At 47.6% G+C, this 19635-nt stretch overlaps 1 protein-coding gene across 2 annotated transcripts in view; it reads right to left on the minus strand.

Annotated features, from left to right (window-relative positions):
• MAPRE2 (microtubule associated protein RP/EB family member 2) overlaps window positions 1-15733 on the minus strand; it is a 221742-nt gene extending 206009 nt beyond the window's left edge. The window contains exon 1 of one of the 2 annotated variants that reach the window (XM_043444233.1): window positions 15568-15733. Coding sequence is in view for 1 of the 2 variants with exons in the window: in XM_043444232.1 (XP_043300167.1) it covers window positions 14039-14062 (24 nt within the window). In the remaining variant the exon portion in view is untranslated. Of the gene's footprint in view, window positions 1-14038; window positions 14531-15567 lie in introns of those variants that run through there. The other variant, XM_043444232.1, reaches the window with a different exon arrangement.
• Between the last annotated feature and the right edge of the window lie 3902 nt (window positions 15734-19635).

Raw genomic sequence — 19635 nt, forward strand, 5'->3', positions numbered from 1 at the left:
GTTGTCCTTGTTTTATCAGGCTAGTGCCATCAGTATATAGGACCCAATTAGGGTCTGGAACCTTGTGCCCCTCTTTAAAGCAAACCCCAGATACCTTACCTCCTCTTTGTAGATCTGTGCCTTTATTCTTCGACACCGGGTAACCTGCTTCCATCAACAGCTGGAGCAGTGCTTTTGTCCTGTCCCAACATTTTTCCTTGGTCTCGGCAGCCAGCAGCAGGTCATTCACGTATTGTAGGAGCCAACATCCATACTTTTTTGGATGGAATGAGTCCAGGTCAGAAGCCAAGGCTTCCCCAAAGATGGTTGGGGAATTCTTAAACCCTTGTGGGGGAGGGGGGGTGTCTTCCACCCAGACCTCAGGGAATAATTGCGTTAGCTCTCTCTCATGCTCTTCCGGCCCACCCGGTTCTTCCTTCGGAGGCTCATGCTACCTCCACTCATCTTGGGGTGGTATTGAGAGAGAGAGAGAGAGCAAATAAGCCATAGTGCCCATCCAGAAGGTGGGCCTCTCCTCAGGGGAGAAAGTCACTGGTGCTCCTAGCTTGGAGAGCAAGTTTCTTTCCAACAGGGGTACAGGGCACTCAGGAATGTAGAGGAATTCATGAATCACTTGGTGCCCCCCCCCATCTGACATTTTCTGGGCTGGCAAAATGATTTAATCATCTTGAAGAAGGAATTCATAGGGCCTGAACTCGATCTCAGGCCTGTCCGTGCTGGCTGTGCTCGACTGCCTCTCCAGTGGACTCTGAACTCTCTGCTTAGTGCCTGTGAGGACGACAATGGAAGGATAAGACCCCCTCCAGACAGAGGAATCCTGAAGATCACATCCAGGCTACTCATTGCCTAAGAGGAAGCATACCGTAATCACACCTGTCTCCGGACAGGTCATAAACTTTTTTTCGTATCTGTCAAGATGTAATCACAGGCTTATCGATTATTAACTGGTTGGAATGTAACTGCGGGCTTATTGACTATTGACTGTTTAAGACACGTACACATGGGGCAAGTGGTGGGTTAAGACACGTACACATGGGGCAAGTGGTGGGTTTAGACACGTACACATGGGATAGGAGGTGGGTTTAGACACGTACGCATGGGGTATAAAAGATTTTCACAAATGCTGGACGGGGTCCTTGGCTAAGAGGAGACTCTGCCTTGGGCCCGCCGGTGTAATAAACTGCACTCCACTATCTGCATTGTCCTTCTGAGTGAGTCTGTTTCCCGGAAAGCGTGGCTATAACATTTGGTGCATGGGCCGGGAAACTCCTCACTTTGAGGAGACAGGTCTCATTTGAGGCCACCCCGAGGCTTTGTGGCTTGAATCTCCTAGAGGGGGGAAGGCGCCTCGCCCCTCTGGAAGAATTCAGCCTTTCAAAGCCCGGTTTCTTCGCTTTGGCAGGTAGTGGACGGCAGCAGGGGAACTGAGCGCTCAGGTGAGGAGGAGCCCACCCAGCAGGGTGGAAGAGGGGGCCTGATCACCCCCCTGGGAGGGACTAGAAGGAGCGGGGACCCACAGGAGCCTGGAATAGGCAGGCAGCGATTGCTTGGTACATAGGTCGACGAGCGTGCTGGGGTTTAGGAAGGAAATTTGTGAAGAACCTTTAGGAGGTGTGTCCACGCCGTCTCAGGGAAAATTATTACCAAGCGATCACCAGGGGATTTTTAGGATAGGAAACTGGTCCTTGTATGCTCGTATTCTGCCCTCCCCCAGGAGGTGTCCCGTCTGCTGTGAAATTCTTGACCCCCACCCCGGAATCGTTAGGCTAGAAGGAGGGGGAAACAGAAGTGAGTATGAATTGGCTTTTCCGGAGATGGCCTGGGACATGAGATATTTAACCCATCTGTGTTTTCATCTGCACCTGATCAAGCCCACCAAGGCAGAATGGACTTTAAGGGAGAAACAGTCTCGGACCATGTGATGTTCCGGTTCAGCTGTGCTGACCAGCAGGTGAAGACACGCTGATCCCCCTTCTCCCTCTGGGATATGGCAGGTAAGGCTCTTCTCACCCCAGTTAAGAAGGAGGCAGAATGGCAATTTAAGTGTCACTGAGTGGAAATATCAGAAGTACATAGGATACTGAGAACTTCGTAGACAGAACGAAAAGAAAAAGTAGAAGAAGGTCTGAGAAGGTAAGCAAGATGGGGGAAAGTGAATCTAAGGCAACTGTATCGGAGTGCATGATTAAAAATTTTAAGAAGGGATTAGGAGGAGACTATGGGGTGAAGATGAAGCCTAACTGCCTCCACATACTCTGTGAGGTCGAATGGACCCCTATGGGAGCAGGATGGCCACCAGAGAACACCGTGAACTTAAAAATAGTGGAAGCAATCTACACAGTAGTCACAGGAGAGCCAGGACACCTGGATCAATATCCATTTATTGACTCACGGCTAGGGTTAGCTTGAGACCCTCCTACTTGGACAAGGTTCTGTATCCAGAAGGGAAAGGGAAAAATATTAAGGGCACAAAAATTGACTGATGATAAAAAAGGAAATTCTACAGGATTTGGACGGGGATGACCTGACCCCTCCCCCATGCTGGATAATGACACGCCTGCCTCCCAGTGCTTCACCAGGACCGGAGGCCTCCTTACTGCCCGATCCAGGGCCAGGTGAAGTTTCTGCAGCACCGCTGCTCCTCCGCCAGCTTTCCCGGAGTTCGTAGAGCCGCCGTTTGGGCAGGCTCCGATCCCGGTGACAGAAGCCTCTGGCCAACACTTCCAGGATCCCGCTCCAACCGAATCGCCCAAGCTATACCCGCCTCTCCCGGTGAGTACTGACAAGAAGGGGAGGGAGACGTTGGAATTAAGCAGAGACCGCGCTCTGCCAGAGAGCTGGAGGGAATGAAAGAGAACAGACAAGAGACTTACAGTGCAAGCTGCTGCTCTGGGAAAGTCTAACTCGGGCCCTCCAGAAAACCTCATCTGCCCCAGGGACAGGACAGTCCTTCAGCTGGTCCCAAGGGAGGCCCTGGGCCCGTTACAGCCAAACCAGTGTGCCCGGTGCCGAGCTTTTGGCCACTGGAAGAATGAATGCCCTAAGGCAAGGAAGGAAGAGGAAGCTCCCGCAGTTGTGGGGCTTGCTGACCTGGAAATTAACTAGGGCTGCCAGGGCTCAGAGATATCAGGTCCCTGAGAGCCCACGGTGACCTTAAAAGTGGGGGACCAAAACATTGACTTCATGGTGGATACAGGAGCAGAACTGTCGGTAGTAACAAAACCTGTGGCACCACTGTCCACAAAGACTGCCGCTGTTACTGGGGTATCGGGAGAAGAGATGACTAAATCGTTTTGCCAGCCCAGAAAATGTCAGATGGGGGGGGGGCACCAAGTGACATTCCTGAGTGCCCAGTACCCCTGTTGGGAGGAGACTTGCTCTCCAAACTAGGAGCACAGGTGACTTTCTCCCCTGAGGAGAGGCCCACCTTCTGGATGGACTCTATGACTTATTTGCCCTCTCTCTCAGTGCCAACCCAAGATGAGTGGAGGTTGCATGAGCCTCTGAAGGCAGAACCGGGTGGGCCAGAAGAGCATGAGGGAGCTAACTCAATTATTCCCTGAGGTCTGGGTGGAAGACAACCCCTCCTCCCCCCAGGCTGGCTAAACATCACGCCCCAGTGATAATGGAACTCAAACCAGGCACCATCCCGGTTAGAGGGTGCTGGTACCCGCTATGGATGGAGCCTGAACCGGCATATTGCCCCACATCAATAGATTGAAACAAACAGGCATTCTAGTAGAGTGCCAATCGGCTTGGAATACGCCAATCCTGCCAGTCAAAAGGGAAGGAGGACAGGACTATAGGCCTGTACAAGATCTCAGGCTAGTCAACCAGGCTACTGTGACTTTACATCCCACTGTTCCAAACCCCTATACCTTGCTTAGCCTCCTCCCGCCGAGGACTAAAGTTTACACTTGCCTAGATCTCAAGGATGCCTTCTTCTGCATATACCTCGCCCCAGCATCACAGCCATCGTTGCCTTTGAATGGGAAGATCCAGTCGGGAGCACCAGATAACAAAGGCTAACTCCACAGCCATCTTTGGGGAAGCCTTGGCTTCTGATCTGGACTCATTCCGTCCGGAAGAGTATGGATGTCAGCTCCTACAATACGGGGATGACCTGCTGCTGGCTGCCTGAGACCAAGGAAAAATGCTGGAAAGGGACAAATGCACTGCTCCAGCTGTTGATGGAAGCAGGTTACCGGGTGTTGAAAAAGAAGGCACAATCTACAAAGAGGAGGTAAGGTATCTGGGGTTTGTTTTAAAGAAGGGCTCAAGGTTCCAGACCCTAATTGGGTCCTACATACTGATGGCACTAGCCTGATAAAACAAGGACAACAGCTGTTGGGTTAGCCAGAGCAGAAGGGGCCATCAAGACTGAAAAGAGATGGTGGGAATTGTCAAGTGACAAATTATTGGTACCGGAGGAGCTGGCACACACTCTGGTAAGCCAAACACACCAAGCGACCCACCTAGGCCATGCTGCCTGCTCTCAGGTTAATGCTGCCTCTCGGGTATTCAGACAAAATCCTCTGGGTATTCAGCTGAAAGGCACACTGCCCCTTGAACACCTGGGAGTGGACTTCACTGAAATGAAACCTCACTGACACTACCATTACCTGCTGGTCATGATATGTGCATTCTTGAGATAGGTAAAAGCTTTTCCTACCTGGACTGAAAGAGCATCAGAAGTAGCCCGGTGCCTGCTTAGGGAAATGGTTCCCAGATTTGGATTTCCTACCAGCATTGGATCAGGCAATGGCCCGGCTTTTGCAGCTGATTTAGTACAACAAGTAAGCAAAACTTTAAACATCAAATGGAAACTGCACACTGCATATAGGCCCAGAGTTCTGAGATGGTGGAATGAACCTACTGGACACTTAAAGAGACTCTCCAAGTGGATCAGAGAGACTGACTGCTCCTGAGTGGACTTGCTTCCGATGGCTCTGCTCAGACTCAGGATGACCCCACAGTCCCAAGGCTATTCTCCATACGAAATTGTGTATGGGAGGCCTCCTCCCATAATAAAACAGGTGTCAACAAATTTGCCTCAGGTAAGGGGGGATAGGATTTCACAGCAGATGGAACTGGGTAAGGTAATAAATCGGGTAACTAAGTTTGTACAAGAAAGGGTGCCGTTCCCCCTTGGGGAACAGATTCATGAGTTTACACTTGGTGACCAAGTATGGGTCAAAGATTGGGAACATGATTTGCTAGCCCTTTGGTGAAAGGGCCCTTATGTTATTCTAACTACCCCTACTGCAGTTAAAGTTGCAGGCATTGCCCCTTGGATCCATCACACCAGAGCGAAGAAGGCATACCACGCTGACCCGGAAGACGCTGAGTGGACCACCCAGAAGGACCCCACCGACCCACGGGGAACCAAGATCATTCTGAAGAGGAAGAAAAGAATGAGATCCCGGACGAGCCCTCTACAGGATGGAGCTGGGTAAATGACTCCTGCTGCTCGGCCTCTTCAACGCAATCCTGAACCTGACCAGTGTTCCTGCACAGGACAACGTCTTCATCTCATGGGCACATTCTTACGCGAACTTCCACAACTCCTCCAACTGTTGGGTATGTGGGGCCATGCCCCTGTCAGTAATGGACGGACTCCCCTTGTGGGTATCGCCACTCCGTTATGGGGACTTTATACCACTGTGTTCCTTCTTAGAGCAACAGAAAGGAACTTTTCTCTCTCTCACCAATCATAACCTTTCTTTGCTCTCCTGGTGTAAGAAAAAGCCATCAATGGGCCAGGGACATAGGGTTACATTTAACATGAACACCAGCCTTATAGAAATAATGAAGGCTTATACCTCATATATGAAAATTAAAGAAGAAAAGGGCTCCCTTAACAAAAGGGGGACAGGCCTCCCAGTACCTTGAGCAATACTACCAGGTCTGGGATGAATATTTCTGGATGACACCTGAGAAAGGACAGTTGATTACCCCTGCTACTATTTGCTGGGAACAAAAAGAACAGAAAGTTGGATTTGGGGACCACCCCTAGACCCAAAAAAATTAAAATATATGGGTTATTTGCCCCCTGAAAAATGTAAACAAATCTTAGAAGTTACCTATCACCCCAATCAGTCTGTTCAGTGGCCCGGTTCCGACTGGAAATATAATCCTGGAATCCGCTGGGTAGCCCCCAATGGGACCCAGTGGCTCTGTGGGCTTAACTTATGGCCATGGTTACCAGTTGGCTGGGTGGGGCGTTGCACATTAGGATTTGCTTTCGCCCATGGCAGTATTAAGCCTGGCCTACACCAGCCTCCAGTAAACCTGCCTTATCTGCATGCAAGATGGACACGATCTGTGTTCCAATGGTATGACTATCTTGCTGCCTTGTTTGTACCCTCTGTAGGGAACAACAGATATCATGGTTAAGGTAGAGGCCTTAACTAATTTCACTAAACAGGCCCTCTTAGACAGTACAAAAGCCATTCAAGCTTTGAACGAAGAACAAATTCAGATGAGGAAGGCAGTAATTCAAAATAAGATGGCATTAGACATACTCACAGCAGCCCAAGGAGGGACTTGCGCCGTAATTAAAGTCGAATGTTGTGTGTACATCCCTGACCTGTCTGGAAATGTATCTACTGCCTTGAAGGATACGCAAAATCAAGTGAAAGCCATGTCTAATGAAAATATTCCCTTTTGGACTTCAGTTCTCTCCTGGGTAAAGGGAGACTGGTGGAAAACCATTGTAACTGTTGTTATAGTAATCTTAATCATACTGCTCTGTGGGCCCTGCTTCCTACAATGTCTTGTGAATTTTGTAACCCAGAGGTTGATAGCATTCTCTCATGTGGGTGACAGGAGGGCTAAGGTACAATATATCTCAATGAGTGATGCTCGTTGTGGAAACTAAGAGCATCAAGAGGGGGGAATGAAGAAGGAATTCATAGGGCCTGAACTCGATCTCAGGCCTGTCCGTGCTGGCTGTGCTCGACTGCCTCTCCAGTGGACTCTGAACTCTCTGCTTAGTGCCTGTGAGGACAACAATGGAAGGATAAGACCCCCTCCAGACAGAGGAATCCTGAACATCACATCCAGGCTACTCATTGCCTAAGAGGAAGCATACCGTAATCACACCTGTCTCCGGACAGGTCATAAACTTTTTTTCGCATCTGTCAAGATGTAATCACAGGCTTATCGATTATTAACTGGTTGGAATGTAACTGCGGGCTTATTGACTATTGACTGTTTAAGACACGTACACATGGGGCAAGTGGTGTGTTAAGACACGTACACATGGGGCAAGTGGTGTGTTAAGACACGTACACATGGGATAGGAGGTGGGTTTAGACACGTACGCATGGGGTATAAAAGATTTTCACAAATGCGGGACGGGGTCCTTGGCTAAGAGGAGACTCTGCCTTGGGCCCGCCGGCGTAATAAACTACACTCCACTATCTGCATTGTCCTTCTGAGTGAGTCTGTTTCCCGGAAAGCGTGGCTATAACACTGATTTCACTTTTATGTATGAGAGCCAAATAAAAAGTCTCAAAAATTTTAGCAAAAAATCCAGGAATTGCCTCATTTTCCAGTGGCTTTTTCTTGCTTATTTTCCCTTCTACTGACTTCAAATACCAACCGTCATTCCTGCCATGATGTTTATAATCAACTCTAAGTCAGAACCAAGGTCTGCCCATCACCGCAATGTTTTTGAGTGTTTTGATGCTGAAAGCTCAGCTTCTCCGTACACTGGTGCCAAATCGAATCTTGGAGATAGTTTTCCGTGAAGTAGAGAAGAATAGCTCTATTGCTTTGTCCCGCAAAGGGGGCCACAGCGAGCTAATGCCTTCAAAACTATCTGTTCCAACTTGGGGAAGATAGTGGGAGGTTTTATAGCAATTGCTCAAAGAGGGTGTGATCAGCTTATAGACATTCTTCTAATGGGTTGGTGGTGAGGTAAGTTGGCAAACTTCAGGTCCAACTGGTCTGGGGTCTACATGCTTGTGGGCAGCATACAATTGTAAATTGTTAACTTCTCCACCTGGAGGGCTTTCAATATCTGCAAAACAGCTCAAACGTATTGTGTGTATCCACTGATGGGGAAACAGGATCTTGCCCCAAGGCTGCCCTTGACTATTTCTCCTCGGTCTCACATCCCCTCCCTTCCCTAATTAACAACTACTTGAATTCACCCATTGAACTCAGGGAAGGTTAAGGAAGCTGAACGAAAGTTGCTTCCTATAAGCAAAGAGATGGGGGACACAGAAAGGCCTTGGGCTCAGGAGCCCCATAGGGCCCTGGCAAGGTATCAGTTTTGTCCCTGCTTAAGCATTTGACAATTATGAATTCCCTATTCTGGTAAAAATACAATAAATCCAATTAATTCCTAATTTGAGGAATTACTTTGGAGAGAACTACTAGTGATATATGTATGCATGCTAAGTTGCTTCAGTCATAACCAACTCTGTGTGACGCTATGGACTGCAGTCGGCCAGAATCCTCTATCATGGGGTTCTCCAGGCAAGAACACTGGAGTGAACTGCTGGGCCCTCCTCCTGGGGATCTTCCCAACCCAGAGATCGAACCTGAGTGTCCAATGTCTCCTGCAAGGGCAGGTGGGTTCTTTACCGCTAGCACCACCTGGGAATCCCTTATATATATAAATGTATGGCAGACACTTATCAAACAAAATGTATTTAGTAAAAAAGATTTAGTGAAGGCTAAATTATAATAAGGTAGGAAAGCTAATTTCACTTGAACTAGTTCCTCACACAGTCAGCATAGGAGCTATACAATCTATTAATATCTTCCATTGTCCCCTCCTCCTCTTCTCCAATTATTCCATCAGGAACACTACTGGGTTATGTTACCTTGGAAGTTAGTTATCAACAAGCCATTACTACCCATAGTCCTAGGACGGGATTAAATACATTTACAATTTGTTTTCATTTTTAGAAATGATTTAGCTGATTTCAGATACTTCAAAATACACATTATAGTGCAGTGTTTGATTTTTTATCTCTAAATTTCAGGTGTACTGATTCTGGAAGAGATGAAGAGGACAAGAGTTATTATACATACATAACCTTTAAAGTTGCTCTAGTAATCTAAGTGAAACTTACTTGGAAATGGTCTGTGGCATGAACAAGTCATCAGGAAGAGGAAGTTCTCTTAACTGAAGGAAATTTTATGAGCGGTGACATTTACAGTAAAAAATTACAACAAGTTCCTATCAACGTAGTTGTCCTTTCAAATATTTCTTCTGGACTCAGGAGTAATCTAGTCAACTTTGAGAAGAAGGCATATAATTTGAATTTCTGGATCCTAATCTGATCTATTTTTCAACTTGGAAATTTCAAACTAAATTGTTCACAGCACACTGTCAGTCTTTAGTGATAGAAGTGATTATATGTAGGAAGTGGAAGTGAAGTCCCTCAGTCATGTCCAACTCTTTGCAACCCCATGGATTGTAGCCCACCAGGCTTCTCTGTCCATGGTATTCTCCAAGCAAGAGTACTGGAGAGGGTAGCCATTCTCTTCTCTAGGGGATCTTCCTGACCCAGGGATCAAACCTGCATCTCCTGCATTGCTGGCAGATTCTTTACTGTCTGAGCCACAGGGAAGCCTGATTATATGTATATTTGCTTATTATCTAATGACCATTGCCTTGGTAAGTAGCAAGCAATTTATTAATATCTTAAATGTATACTTTAGAAGAGAGGTGCAATTTCCCAAAGAAGCAAGTTTCCGCATCAAGCTTTAAGTGTATGACATGACAGCCAATGAAAAATGTCAAAATCTGAATAGATCCTCAAATTATGCATTCATATACTAAAACAAGGAAGACTGGAAATGCCCTCATAGGGTGGCATAACAAAGTTTCTATGGCTAAAGAGCTGAAGCAAGTGTGACTGTGGACTTGCTGTCAAGGGTGTATGTTTGCATTTTCTAGACCTCTGGAAACAGTGACAGCTCAATCTAAGTATTTCACTGTTGGGCTGTTTAGGTTCAGAAGTTTTATGGTTTACCACATCACTAAAATTCCTTTTTAAAAATTTTTCCTGCTTCTGAAAATATCCTCAATAGGGGAATTGTTCATTGGTCAGTCGATAAGTCATGTCTGACTCTTTGTGATCCCATGGATGGGATCCTCTGTCCTCGAGCCCCCTCTGTCCTCCATTATCTCCCAGAGTTTGCTCAAATTCACGTCCATTGAGTTGGTGATGCTATCTAGTCATCTCATCTTTTCCCACCCTCTTCTCCTTTTGCCTTCAATCTTTCCCAGCATCAGGCTCCTTTCCAATGAGAGGGCTCTTCAAGTCAGGTGGTTAAAGTATTGGAGCTGGAGCTTCAGCTTCAGCAACAGTCCTTCCAATGAATATTCAGGGTTGATTTCCTTTAGGATTGACTGGTTTGATCTCCTGGCAGTCCAAGAAACTCTCAAGAGTCTTCTTCAGCATCACCATTCAAAAGCATCAGTTCTTCGGCACTCAGACTTCTTTATGGTCTAGCTCTCACATCTGTACATGACTACTGGAAAAATCATAGTTTTGACTACATGGACCTTTGGCAGCAAAGTGATGTCTCTGCTTTTCAATATGCTGTCTAGGCTTGTCATAGCTTTCCTTCCAAGGAGCAAGTGTCCTTTAATTTCATGGCTGTTGTCACCATCCATAGTGATTTTGGAGCCACTGGACCACCAGGGAAGTCCCAATGCATTTAACATTTGCTGAATGATGTGACTAATATTTAAGGGCCCTTATACAAGTTAAATGGAGAAGGAAATGGCAAACTACTCCATATTCTTGCCTGGAAAATCCCATGAACAGAGGAGCCTGGCAGGCTCCAGTCCACGGGGTTGCAAAGAGTTGGACACGATTTAGCAACTAAACCATTACCACCACCATACAAGTTAAAAATTCTTACTGTGCTTATCTGGATAAGAAGCCAATGATAGCTCCAACTGTTTCAGGTTGGCCTAGGCCAAAGGTGGATAATTTGAGAATAAATGAAAGCATGATATATGTGAAGAGTTTCTCCTTTTTCTAGGAGGAAGGAGACAATTAGAATTGAGCTTGGCTACCTAGACCCTCCAGGCAAGATTACATCAAAACCTAGTCAAGAGACTTCCCCGTGGTCCAGTGGAAGACTCTGTGCTTCCAATGCAGGGTGGCTGGGTTCAATCCCTGGTCAGGGAACTAGATCCCACAGGCCTCAACTAAGAGTTTGTATGCCACAACTAAAGATCCTGTGTGCTGCAACTAAGACCTGGTGCAGCCAGATAAATAAGTATTAAAACAAAACAAAAAACCCTAGTGAAGAAACAGCAGGGTGATAGAATAGACCCTTGGAAAGAAGTCAGGATTCCAGGTTTCTCCCCACTTTGCCAGATCATTTAACAACTTGTGCTATTTGGCACATGGGAAAACTATCCACCCAATTGTGTTTAGGTTAATAAGATCAATGGGCTGTGTATATTTAAGATAATAAGACTGGGTGGTTCTCAAAAACTTCAGAGCTTCTAAAGTTGAGTTGACACCCTTTCTTTGCACCTCACCCTCTTTGGCCTACTTGTGACTATCACAGAGCTAGGTTTTTAGCATCCTCTGATGAATAGTTTCTAATTAATCTGGATTAGTTTCATTTTTCTAGATTGTATTTCAGCCTTTCAGTATCTTACAACTTCCCCCAAAGGAGTTGAAATAACAGAAGTGTATTCTCAGTGACTTTTCTCCACTACACTGAAATGAGAATGGGTGCATTTGTGTCATCTGACCTTTGGAAATTCTTATTAACATTTATTTTGCTCGCATCCAGAATACACCCAAATTTCCACTTTTAAATATTCTGGCTATATAGATGTTTTTGTGCTATTTTTAATGTAGGTGGAAGCCTAGAAGGTTTTATTAAAGCTGTCTATTAACCTACCATTTATCCTACTCTGAAATAACTTTCCTAACTTAATTAGTTCCTTTTGGCACCCACATGGTTAAATGTGTGTGTGTGTGTGTGTGTGTGTGTGTGTTTCTGATAATAAGTGGTAGAGAGTGAAATTTTTGTGAAGTGAATCTTTGATCCATGAGAGTATAGTTAAGTAACAGGACAATTATTAGTTATACTCAGGACGCTAATTTTATTTTCAGTTTTTGGCCACACCATGGGGTATGAGGGATCTTAGTTCCTCGCCCAGGGATCAAACTCATGCCCCCTGTAGTGGAAGCACAATCTTAACCACTGGATCACTAGGGAAGTCCTGATGTGAAATTGCTTTATATAAAGATGTAAGTGAACAAAGCGCTACCTATCTTATGGTTCTTAAGAACTGTAACAGAACTTTGGCTCCTACATATCCAGAATATCTGTCTGGGGAAAAAAAATGAATGTACTCAGGATACTTTGCTTAAAAATATCTTCTGCACCTTCTGATAATGTTCAGTATGAATATTTACAAAAGGTCTGTGTTCTGTGCTATAGGAGTTGTAGACATTAAAGGCCCCTTCCAGTTAATAGAATACCAAGCAGGGTACATAGGGTCAAAAAAAGTTCAATAGCTGATGATATTGAATACTTGCTACATTCTAGGCATGGTTGTTCCCTCATAAAGAAACTGAGAATGGGGAAGAAAGCATTTAGGCAAGAGAGTTATGATGATATGATGTAAAGAATAATGAGGAAAAGAGAGGCATAAAAATAGAAGTTAATAAAAATAAGTATTTCATAAACTGTGTACATCTTTAAATAGGCTATCTTACTATGATCATGCCTTGAGGATGATTTTTTTAAAACAAGAAACTTATGGACAGTAACATAAAATCTAACACAATCTAACATGACATAAAATGTTAGATGTAATCATTTCTATTTAAACAGACCCTTTAATTTACCCCTGAATGTGTCATCAGTTATTTGATTTTTTTTTTGTTTTCAAAATGTATGTACTGCAAATTCATCCTCTCTGTTTTACATAGTTGAAATAACCCAAACCACCTTGCCAACATTTTTTTTTTATGCCTCCCACCAAGGAAATTACAAGACATCTATCTAGTTGGCTATATGTTTCCTCTTCTAACAGAAGACAGCATTATAGGAAGCAGGTGGAATAAGCTGGTGGAAAAGCGAGAGCCTGGTACAAGCAGACAGATCCTGATCAGACATTCAAATGAGCTTTCCAAGGAGTGGAATAGTGCGTGTCAATAAGCTACTGGATGTAACTATTTTCTACTCTGGGCTCCGCCTTGGAGTACAGCCTGCTGACTCACCAAGCTGCTCCGAGTTAGTTTCTGCTGGGTTTCCCTACTGCCTGCTACACGTGAATCACGCTGGAATGAAGTTTCTACCGTATCCTTAACAACCCTGCACAAACCAGGCAGGGACAGTGAACTTCAATCTTTCCAGTAAGAACCAGACTCTGGGCTAAGGGGGTGAAAAATGATGTGGCAGGTACCACTGCTAGCCAAACTGCCAGATGACAGACCGCCCCCTCCTTGTCAGTAGCCCCCCAGTTTCAGCTTGGTTTCTCCCACCCTCCCAGGTAGTTAAACTGGTATCTTGTCTGGCAGCTGCCAGGAGCCGGTCACTGAACTCTGCCCTTGCCTCAATGGTTCTCAGGTTTGGCTGCACAATGGAATCACTTGGAGATAAACACATGTGGACACACACACACACACACACACACCACATCAACAACAAAAACCCCAAACCGATGCCTTGCTGTCATCTCCAAACCGCCTAATTTAAATGGGTTAGGATGAGATATTTACATGAGGATTTTTCAGAGCTCCTCAAGCGCAAAATTTGGGAGCATTGCTCTTCCCATGCAAGTGAAACCTGCCAGTTACGGTTACCTAACGACCACCGGCTGGGCTCCCCAAACCTCCTATCTTGGTGATCTACTAACAGCCCCTAACCGGCATCTCAATTTGGCAGCAAAGAAGGCTGGCAAACCAAGGAGCATTTCCAGAAGGGACGCTGGCTAGACAAGGTCCCCCTCCCCGCTCATTTCCTTGCTAAAAACTTAGCTACATTTGGCGCTTCCCCGAAGTATCTCAAACGCTGTTATTCTTTCTGTTACCTTTTGATCTCTGTTCTGTTTCATTCCACAGTGTCTTGTTCGGCAAAGCTGGAAGGCTCGGGTCCTTCGGATTAGAAGCTGGTACTGCTGAGTCAAACCTCAATCGAGACGCGACTGCACGCCTCACCTCGCCGGGACCGAGCGGCCGCCTAGCAGCGCGGCCTCAGGGCAGATACTATGCTAATCAAGAAAGTTCTTCCGTCTCCTCGCGGGCGGGCGGGTGCAGGTTTGAACACTTAACCCTTGGTCTTACGTGACTGCGCTATAGGGCGTTTAGTGACCGCCTCTTGCCTGGCGGGTCTGGACCACGTTCCATGTTTTTGGAAAAGGAGAAGACGTGCGCAAGTGATGGAGAAAGCCCGCAGGGAGGGGACAGCAGCGTTGGCTGGCGCCGGGTGAAGGGACGGCTAATGCTCGGAATATTAATTACTCTACGCGCTGCTGACCCGGCGAGGACTAGCAGAAGGGGACCGGGGGTTAAGACAAAGACTCCTCCTGATCAAACGGCTGCAGCTCCCCTGCCTCTGAGGTTACAGCTCTGCTTTTTCTCTGCACTGGGCGGCTCTTGGCACCGGACTGGCAAAGTGACTCAGGGGGGTGACCGAGTCCACTGGCCCTTTCGGGGTCTGAAAGTCTGCGTGACGGAGCGCTCCGGCTTCAGAGGGAAGGATCTTTCTGTGCCAGCCCACCCCGCCCGCCCTTTGTGGGATTTCTGGTCAAGGCCCAGCCCTTCGAAGAGTGGACTGAAGAATTTCTTAAGCAAACAGTGCGGAGTCGCTGAGTAGCCCCCGCCATGCGCTCAGGGTGCTTCTTGCAGAAAACCTCTTGAGATCATAATAATAACCCGCTCTCTTTTGCATCCATCCAGTTCCCGCATCCTGGGGGCCGGGAACCCCAGCGGGAGCAGGAATGGGAGTGGAGAGAGATGGGGCTGGTCTCCGCTGGAGGAGAAGCTCTGGCGGGGGGTCGGGGGTCGGGCGGCAGCTGGGCCGGGGGTCCAGTGTTTGGTCCCCAGCGGGCGGGACCCGGCGCGCTGCACTTCCTGGTCTGTCCCGTAGCGCGCGGTCCCTACCAGCGCCCCTAGTTCTCGGTCCCTGCTCCCCAACTCTGGCGCCTGGAGGTCCGCGCGCTCCGGGCGCGCACTCCCAAGACCCCCTCCTTCACCAGCGCCAAGTGTCCCTGTCCTAGCCAGCCCGGCCCTCAGCCCCGAGCCGGTCCACTTTGCCTCTGCCAGCGTGGCAGCCCTGATTCACCCCCCTTTCCCGGGGTGCGCGGCTCTGGGGCCCCAAAGGAGGGATGTGGCCCTTGGGAGAGCGGCGGGTGCACACCTAGGGGGCGCGACGCCGACCCCGGCACAACTTCTTGCTGGGCTCAGAGACCCCGGGTCCCGCAGGCTGCGCGACGGGCGGACTGCAGCCCCCCGGCAGCGGGAGGATGCGCGGCTAGCGCCCGGCCTGGGAGGGACTGAGCCAGGACTGGGGGTGTCGGGGTGCGCCGGGGCGGTACCGCTTTAAATGCACTTGACTCACCTGCTCCGGCGCCGTCGCCTCCTTCCTCTACTGACAGCTGGGGGCTTTGTTTTCTCCACCCACCCGGGCGGCCGCGCTCCGCCCCCACCGCCACACGTGACTCGCCGTCTGCCACTGCGGCCGCCGGCGGGGCCACCCGGGGCACCCCGGCCTGGGCCACCCCTTTCCGGGGTGCGGGGTGCAGTTGGGGACCGCCGCCCCCCAGAGGCCCCGGGCAGGTCGGAGGCCACCCGCTGGCTTGTCAGTTGGAAGGTGGCACGCGGGTTAGGGCTCTAGGAAGCTAGGGTGAGTTGGTGACAAGGAATAAAGTCACAGCGGGTGAAACGCGCAGAGCTTTGGGCCGCACCCAAGAGGGCGGAGGCAGGCGCGGCTCCAAAGGGCGGCTTAAGAGGCGACGCCGCACCCCGAAGTCTGTGCCTGTAACTGGGGGCCTGCCGCATCTCCTTCTTACGCCAAAGGGCCAAAGGTTTGTACTCCTACCTGGCGAACAATGGCTACTGTGGAGCAAACTAGTTTTGTCCTGGACGTTATTAATTAAACTAGGCAACTCTAAGCTGAACCATATGATAAACAGTGTAATCAATAATAGCAAGTTCTACGGAGGTTTCAAATCTGCTGCTTGTTGGTGCCGCTTGATATTTGGATTCTATTTGGAAAATGGAATCCAGGCTGCGGACGCAACCTCCAGATTATTGATGTGGGCACGCGTCCATTTGGAACAGCACCAAGTTTTAATGAATTGAGAAAATGTTCTGGCCTCAAGACCCTGCTGGGTCTCTCCCGCTTTTGGAAGTGCCCCCCTCCCCCAACTCTTGCTGATGGCCAGTGCTTGAAACTGCAGGAACCTGTTGTCGGAATCCTTCCTTTTGCTCTTGGAGGACACACACATACCTTTGTTCTCCCCAAATTGCAACTCATGGGAAATCCTGTCCCCAAGTCCCCAGCATCCATTAAAGTGAAGTCCACATAGACTTTGAACTGCCCTTCCCAAAGTGATGTGCAGAAGGATCACCACCCAGCCTTGTTAAAACAAATTCTGAATCTGTGTGTCTGAAGTTGGAACTGGGTTCCTGTATTTTTGCAAACTCTTAGGTAACATCAAGGGCTTACCTGGCGGTGCCAGTGGTAAAGAACCTGTCTGCCAATGCAGGAGACATAAGAGATGTGGGTTCAATCCTTGGGTCAGGAAGATCCCCTGGAGAAGGGCATGGCAACCCACTCCAGTATTCTTGCCTGGAAAATCCCATGGACAGAGGAGCCTGGTGGGCTACAGTCCATAGGGTCGCAAAGAGTCGGACATGAGTGAGCGACTTAGCGTGTGTAGGCAGATAACATCTGGGCTGTTGGTGTAAGGGCCACACTTTGAGTAGCAAGGCTCAGAGCATCCTTTTGGCATTGACCAGCCTATTTTCAGTCCTAACTGCCCCAATTCATCGCTTTGTGAGTTTAGGCACGTTCCTTAATATACTTAAGCCTCCACATTTGTAAAAGAGCCATGATCCAACTCAATCTTGAAGATTAAAGGGGAAAACCCATTTAAAGTACCTAGTATAGTCCTACCACACGAACCTGTACGCGCATGCTCAGTCATGTCCGACTCTTTGTGACCCCACGGACTGTAGCCCTCCAGGCTCCCCTGTCCATGGGATTCTCCAGGCAAGAATACTGGAGTGGGTGGCCATGTCCTCCTCCAGGGGATCTTCCTGACCCAGGGATCAAACCTGCATCTCCTGCGTAGGCAGGTGGATTCTCTACTGCTGAGCCACCAGGGAAGCCCCCCACACAAACCTAGGGTTTAACAAATGTTAGCTAATTTGCTCTGGGGGTGATCCTTGCAGGAGCAAAGTTGGCACAAAATCCAACATACCAGCAAGGGGAGCAGTGTGTGCCATGGGCTCAGGATGAGGCACCCTGCCTGAAAGTCTGTGCTCTGAACCCAGAGCACCTAGCATGGGCCAGATGTGCAGAATAGGTTGTTAAACAAATGAACGACTATAATGCACAGCAAATCATACATTTAAAGCATTTTAAAGTTCTGTTTCTTCTGCAGAACTTTAAATCTTGATAATGAGTCCTGGGATATTGAATTAAAAATTCATTTTGCTTTTTATTACAGATAATGTCCAGTTGCCTGTCAGATGGGTAATCTATTTTAATATCCGAGAGAGTAAATGGATTGTTAAAGAGTAGTACATTTTTAATCCTCGTTAAAAAACCTTGAAATTTAGATGGAAATGAATTTATTAATGAAGATATGTATTCTTGGCTCTCAAAATGAATGGGTATTGTCATCATAGTTCTCATATTTCCCTTCTCTCCTCTCTTTGCCACCCCTCCCAATATTATTGTTTCCTGAGACTCTTTTCTTGGCTTTTTATTTTTCTCACTTTCTGCCATTTCCCTTGGAAATTTTATTCCTATCTTATGTTCCACTTCCAAATGTGTGGAGATTACTTCTGAATCTATGCCCACATTCTTGACCGGTTTCCAAGCTCCATTTCTGGATTATCAATTATTTGCTAGGCATTTCCACTAAATTTCCAACTAGCCTAGAAGTTTCAGTGTATTCTAAAGTAAACTCCTCTCTCCTTTTATAAAGCCGATACCTCCTTGGTAATAAATCAAGATGATTATTTGTGTTGGAAAGCCCTCAGTGCTAATTCAGGGACGTGGCTGGGGTGTGGTTCACACAGCATGATTGTTCCAGCTACCTTCTGGCTGCTCCCAGACGTTTCTGTGAGACTTCCTTCAACAAGGACTGGGGCCAACTCATGTCTAAACACAATTGACTGATATGACTCCTGAGACTCTTGAGAGTCCCTTGGACTACTGCAAGGATATCAAACCAGTCAATCCTAAAGGAAATCAACCCTGAATGTTCATTGGAAGGACTGATGCCGAAGCTCTGATACTTTGACCACCTGATGCAAAGAGCTGACTCATTGGAAAAGACCCTAATGCTGGGAAAGATTGAAGGCAAAAGGAGAAGGGGACAGCAGAGGATGAGATGGTTAGATAGCATCACCAACACAATGGACATGAATTTGAGCAAGGTCTGAGAGATGGTGAAAGACAGGGAAGCCTGGCGTGCTGCAGTCCATGGGATCACAAAGAGTCAGACATAACTGAGTGACTGAACAATACTGGTATGACAGCCACATAGGCAGCTGTGGGCTGTTACATAAATGGTGATCAGGGTGGATTGAGAGTCTCAGAGGCTGCATCTGTCAGGGTGGGCTAGATTATGCTGCTGTGATAAATATCACTAAAGTCTCAGGGGCTTCCTACAACAAAAATTAGTTCCCTGCTCAATGCAAAGTGTCCAGGGCAGCTCTCATGATGACTCATCATTCACGTGCTCATTCCTGTGACATCTTCATGAGCACAATGACAAGGGAAGAGGATATGGAAAACTGTGCGCCAAACCTTAAATGATCTCATGCAGTCAAAGGAAGTGGCATGGTCTTTACCCAACTTTCAGGGAGTATGTGGGCTTCCCAGGTGCCTCAGTGGGTAAAGAATCTGCCTGCAATGCAGGAGATGCAGATTCAAATCCTGGGTGGGGAAGATCCCGTGGAGGAGGGTGAGGCAACCCACTCCAGTATTCTTGCCTGGAGAATCCCATGGACAGAGGAGCCTGGGGCAGGGGCTACAGTCCCTAGGGTCACAAAGAGTCGGACACAACTGAAGCGACTGAGCGCGAACCCTAGGGAGTATGTACTCAGAAGGAATGGGAAAGTAGGAATTTTGGTGTGCGTGAATGACATCTACCTTAGGGGTCCTTTCTACATAGGAGGGTTAAGAATAAGATTAAACTGAAAAGTCTAGTTATAGTAGAGGGTGAGCGTAGGTTGCCCAGTTTGAGACAGCTGTATGTGACGTCTTTGGAGAAACATCACTATTGCTGTTATGATACCGTAATATTATGTAGAGAAATTCTCTCTCTCTGCTGGCCAGGGTCACCTTATGATTTAGTCAAGGTCGTCTTTCCAGGCATTGATCATCCAAACTGTTCTGTCACACAAGAGCCGGGAAATATCTCGCATCTTAATTATACATTGGAGAACA

Source organism: Cervus canadensis, chromosome 23 (assembly GCF_019320065.1).
Source record: "Cervus canadensis isolate Bull #8, Minnesota chromosome 23, ASM1932006v1, whole genome shotgun sequence".
NCBI classification, from domain to species: domain Eukaryota; kingdom Metazoa; phylum Chordata; class Mammalia; order Artiodactyla; family Cervidae; genus Cervus; species Cervus canadensis.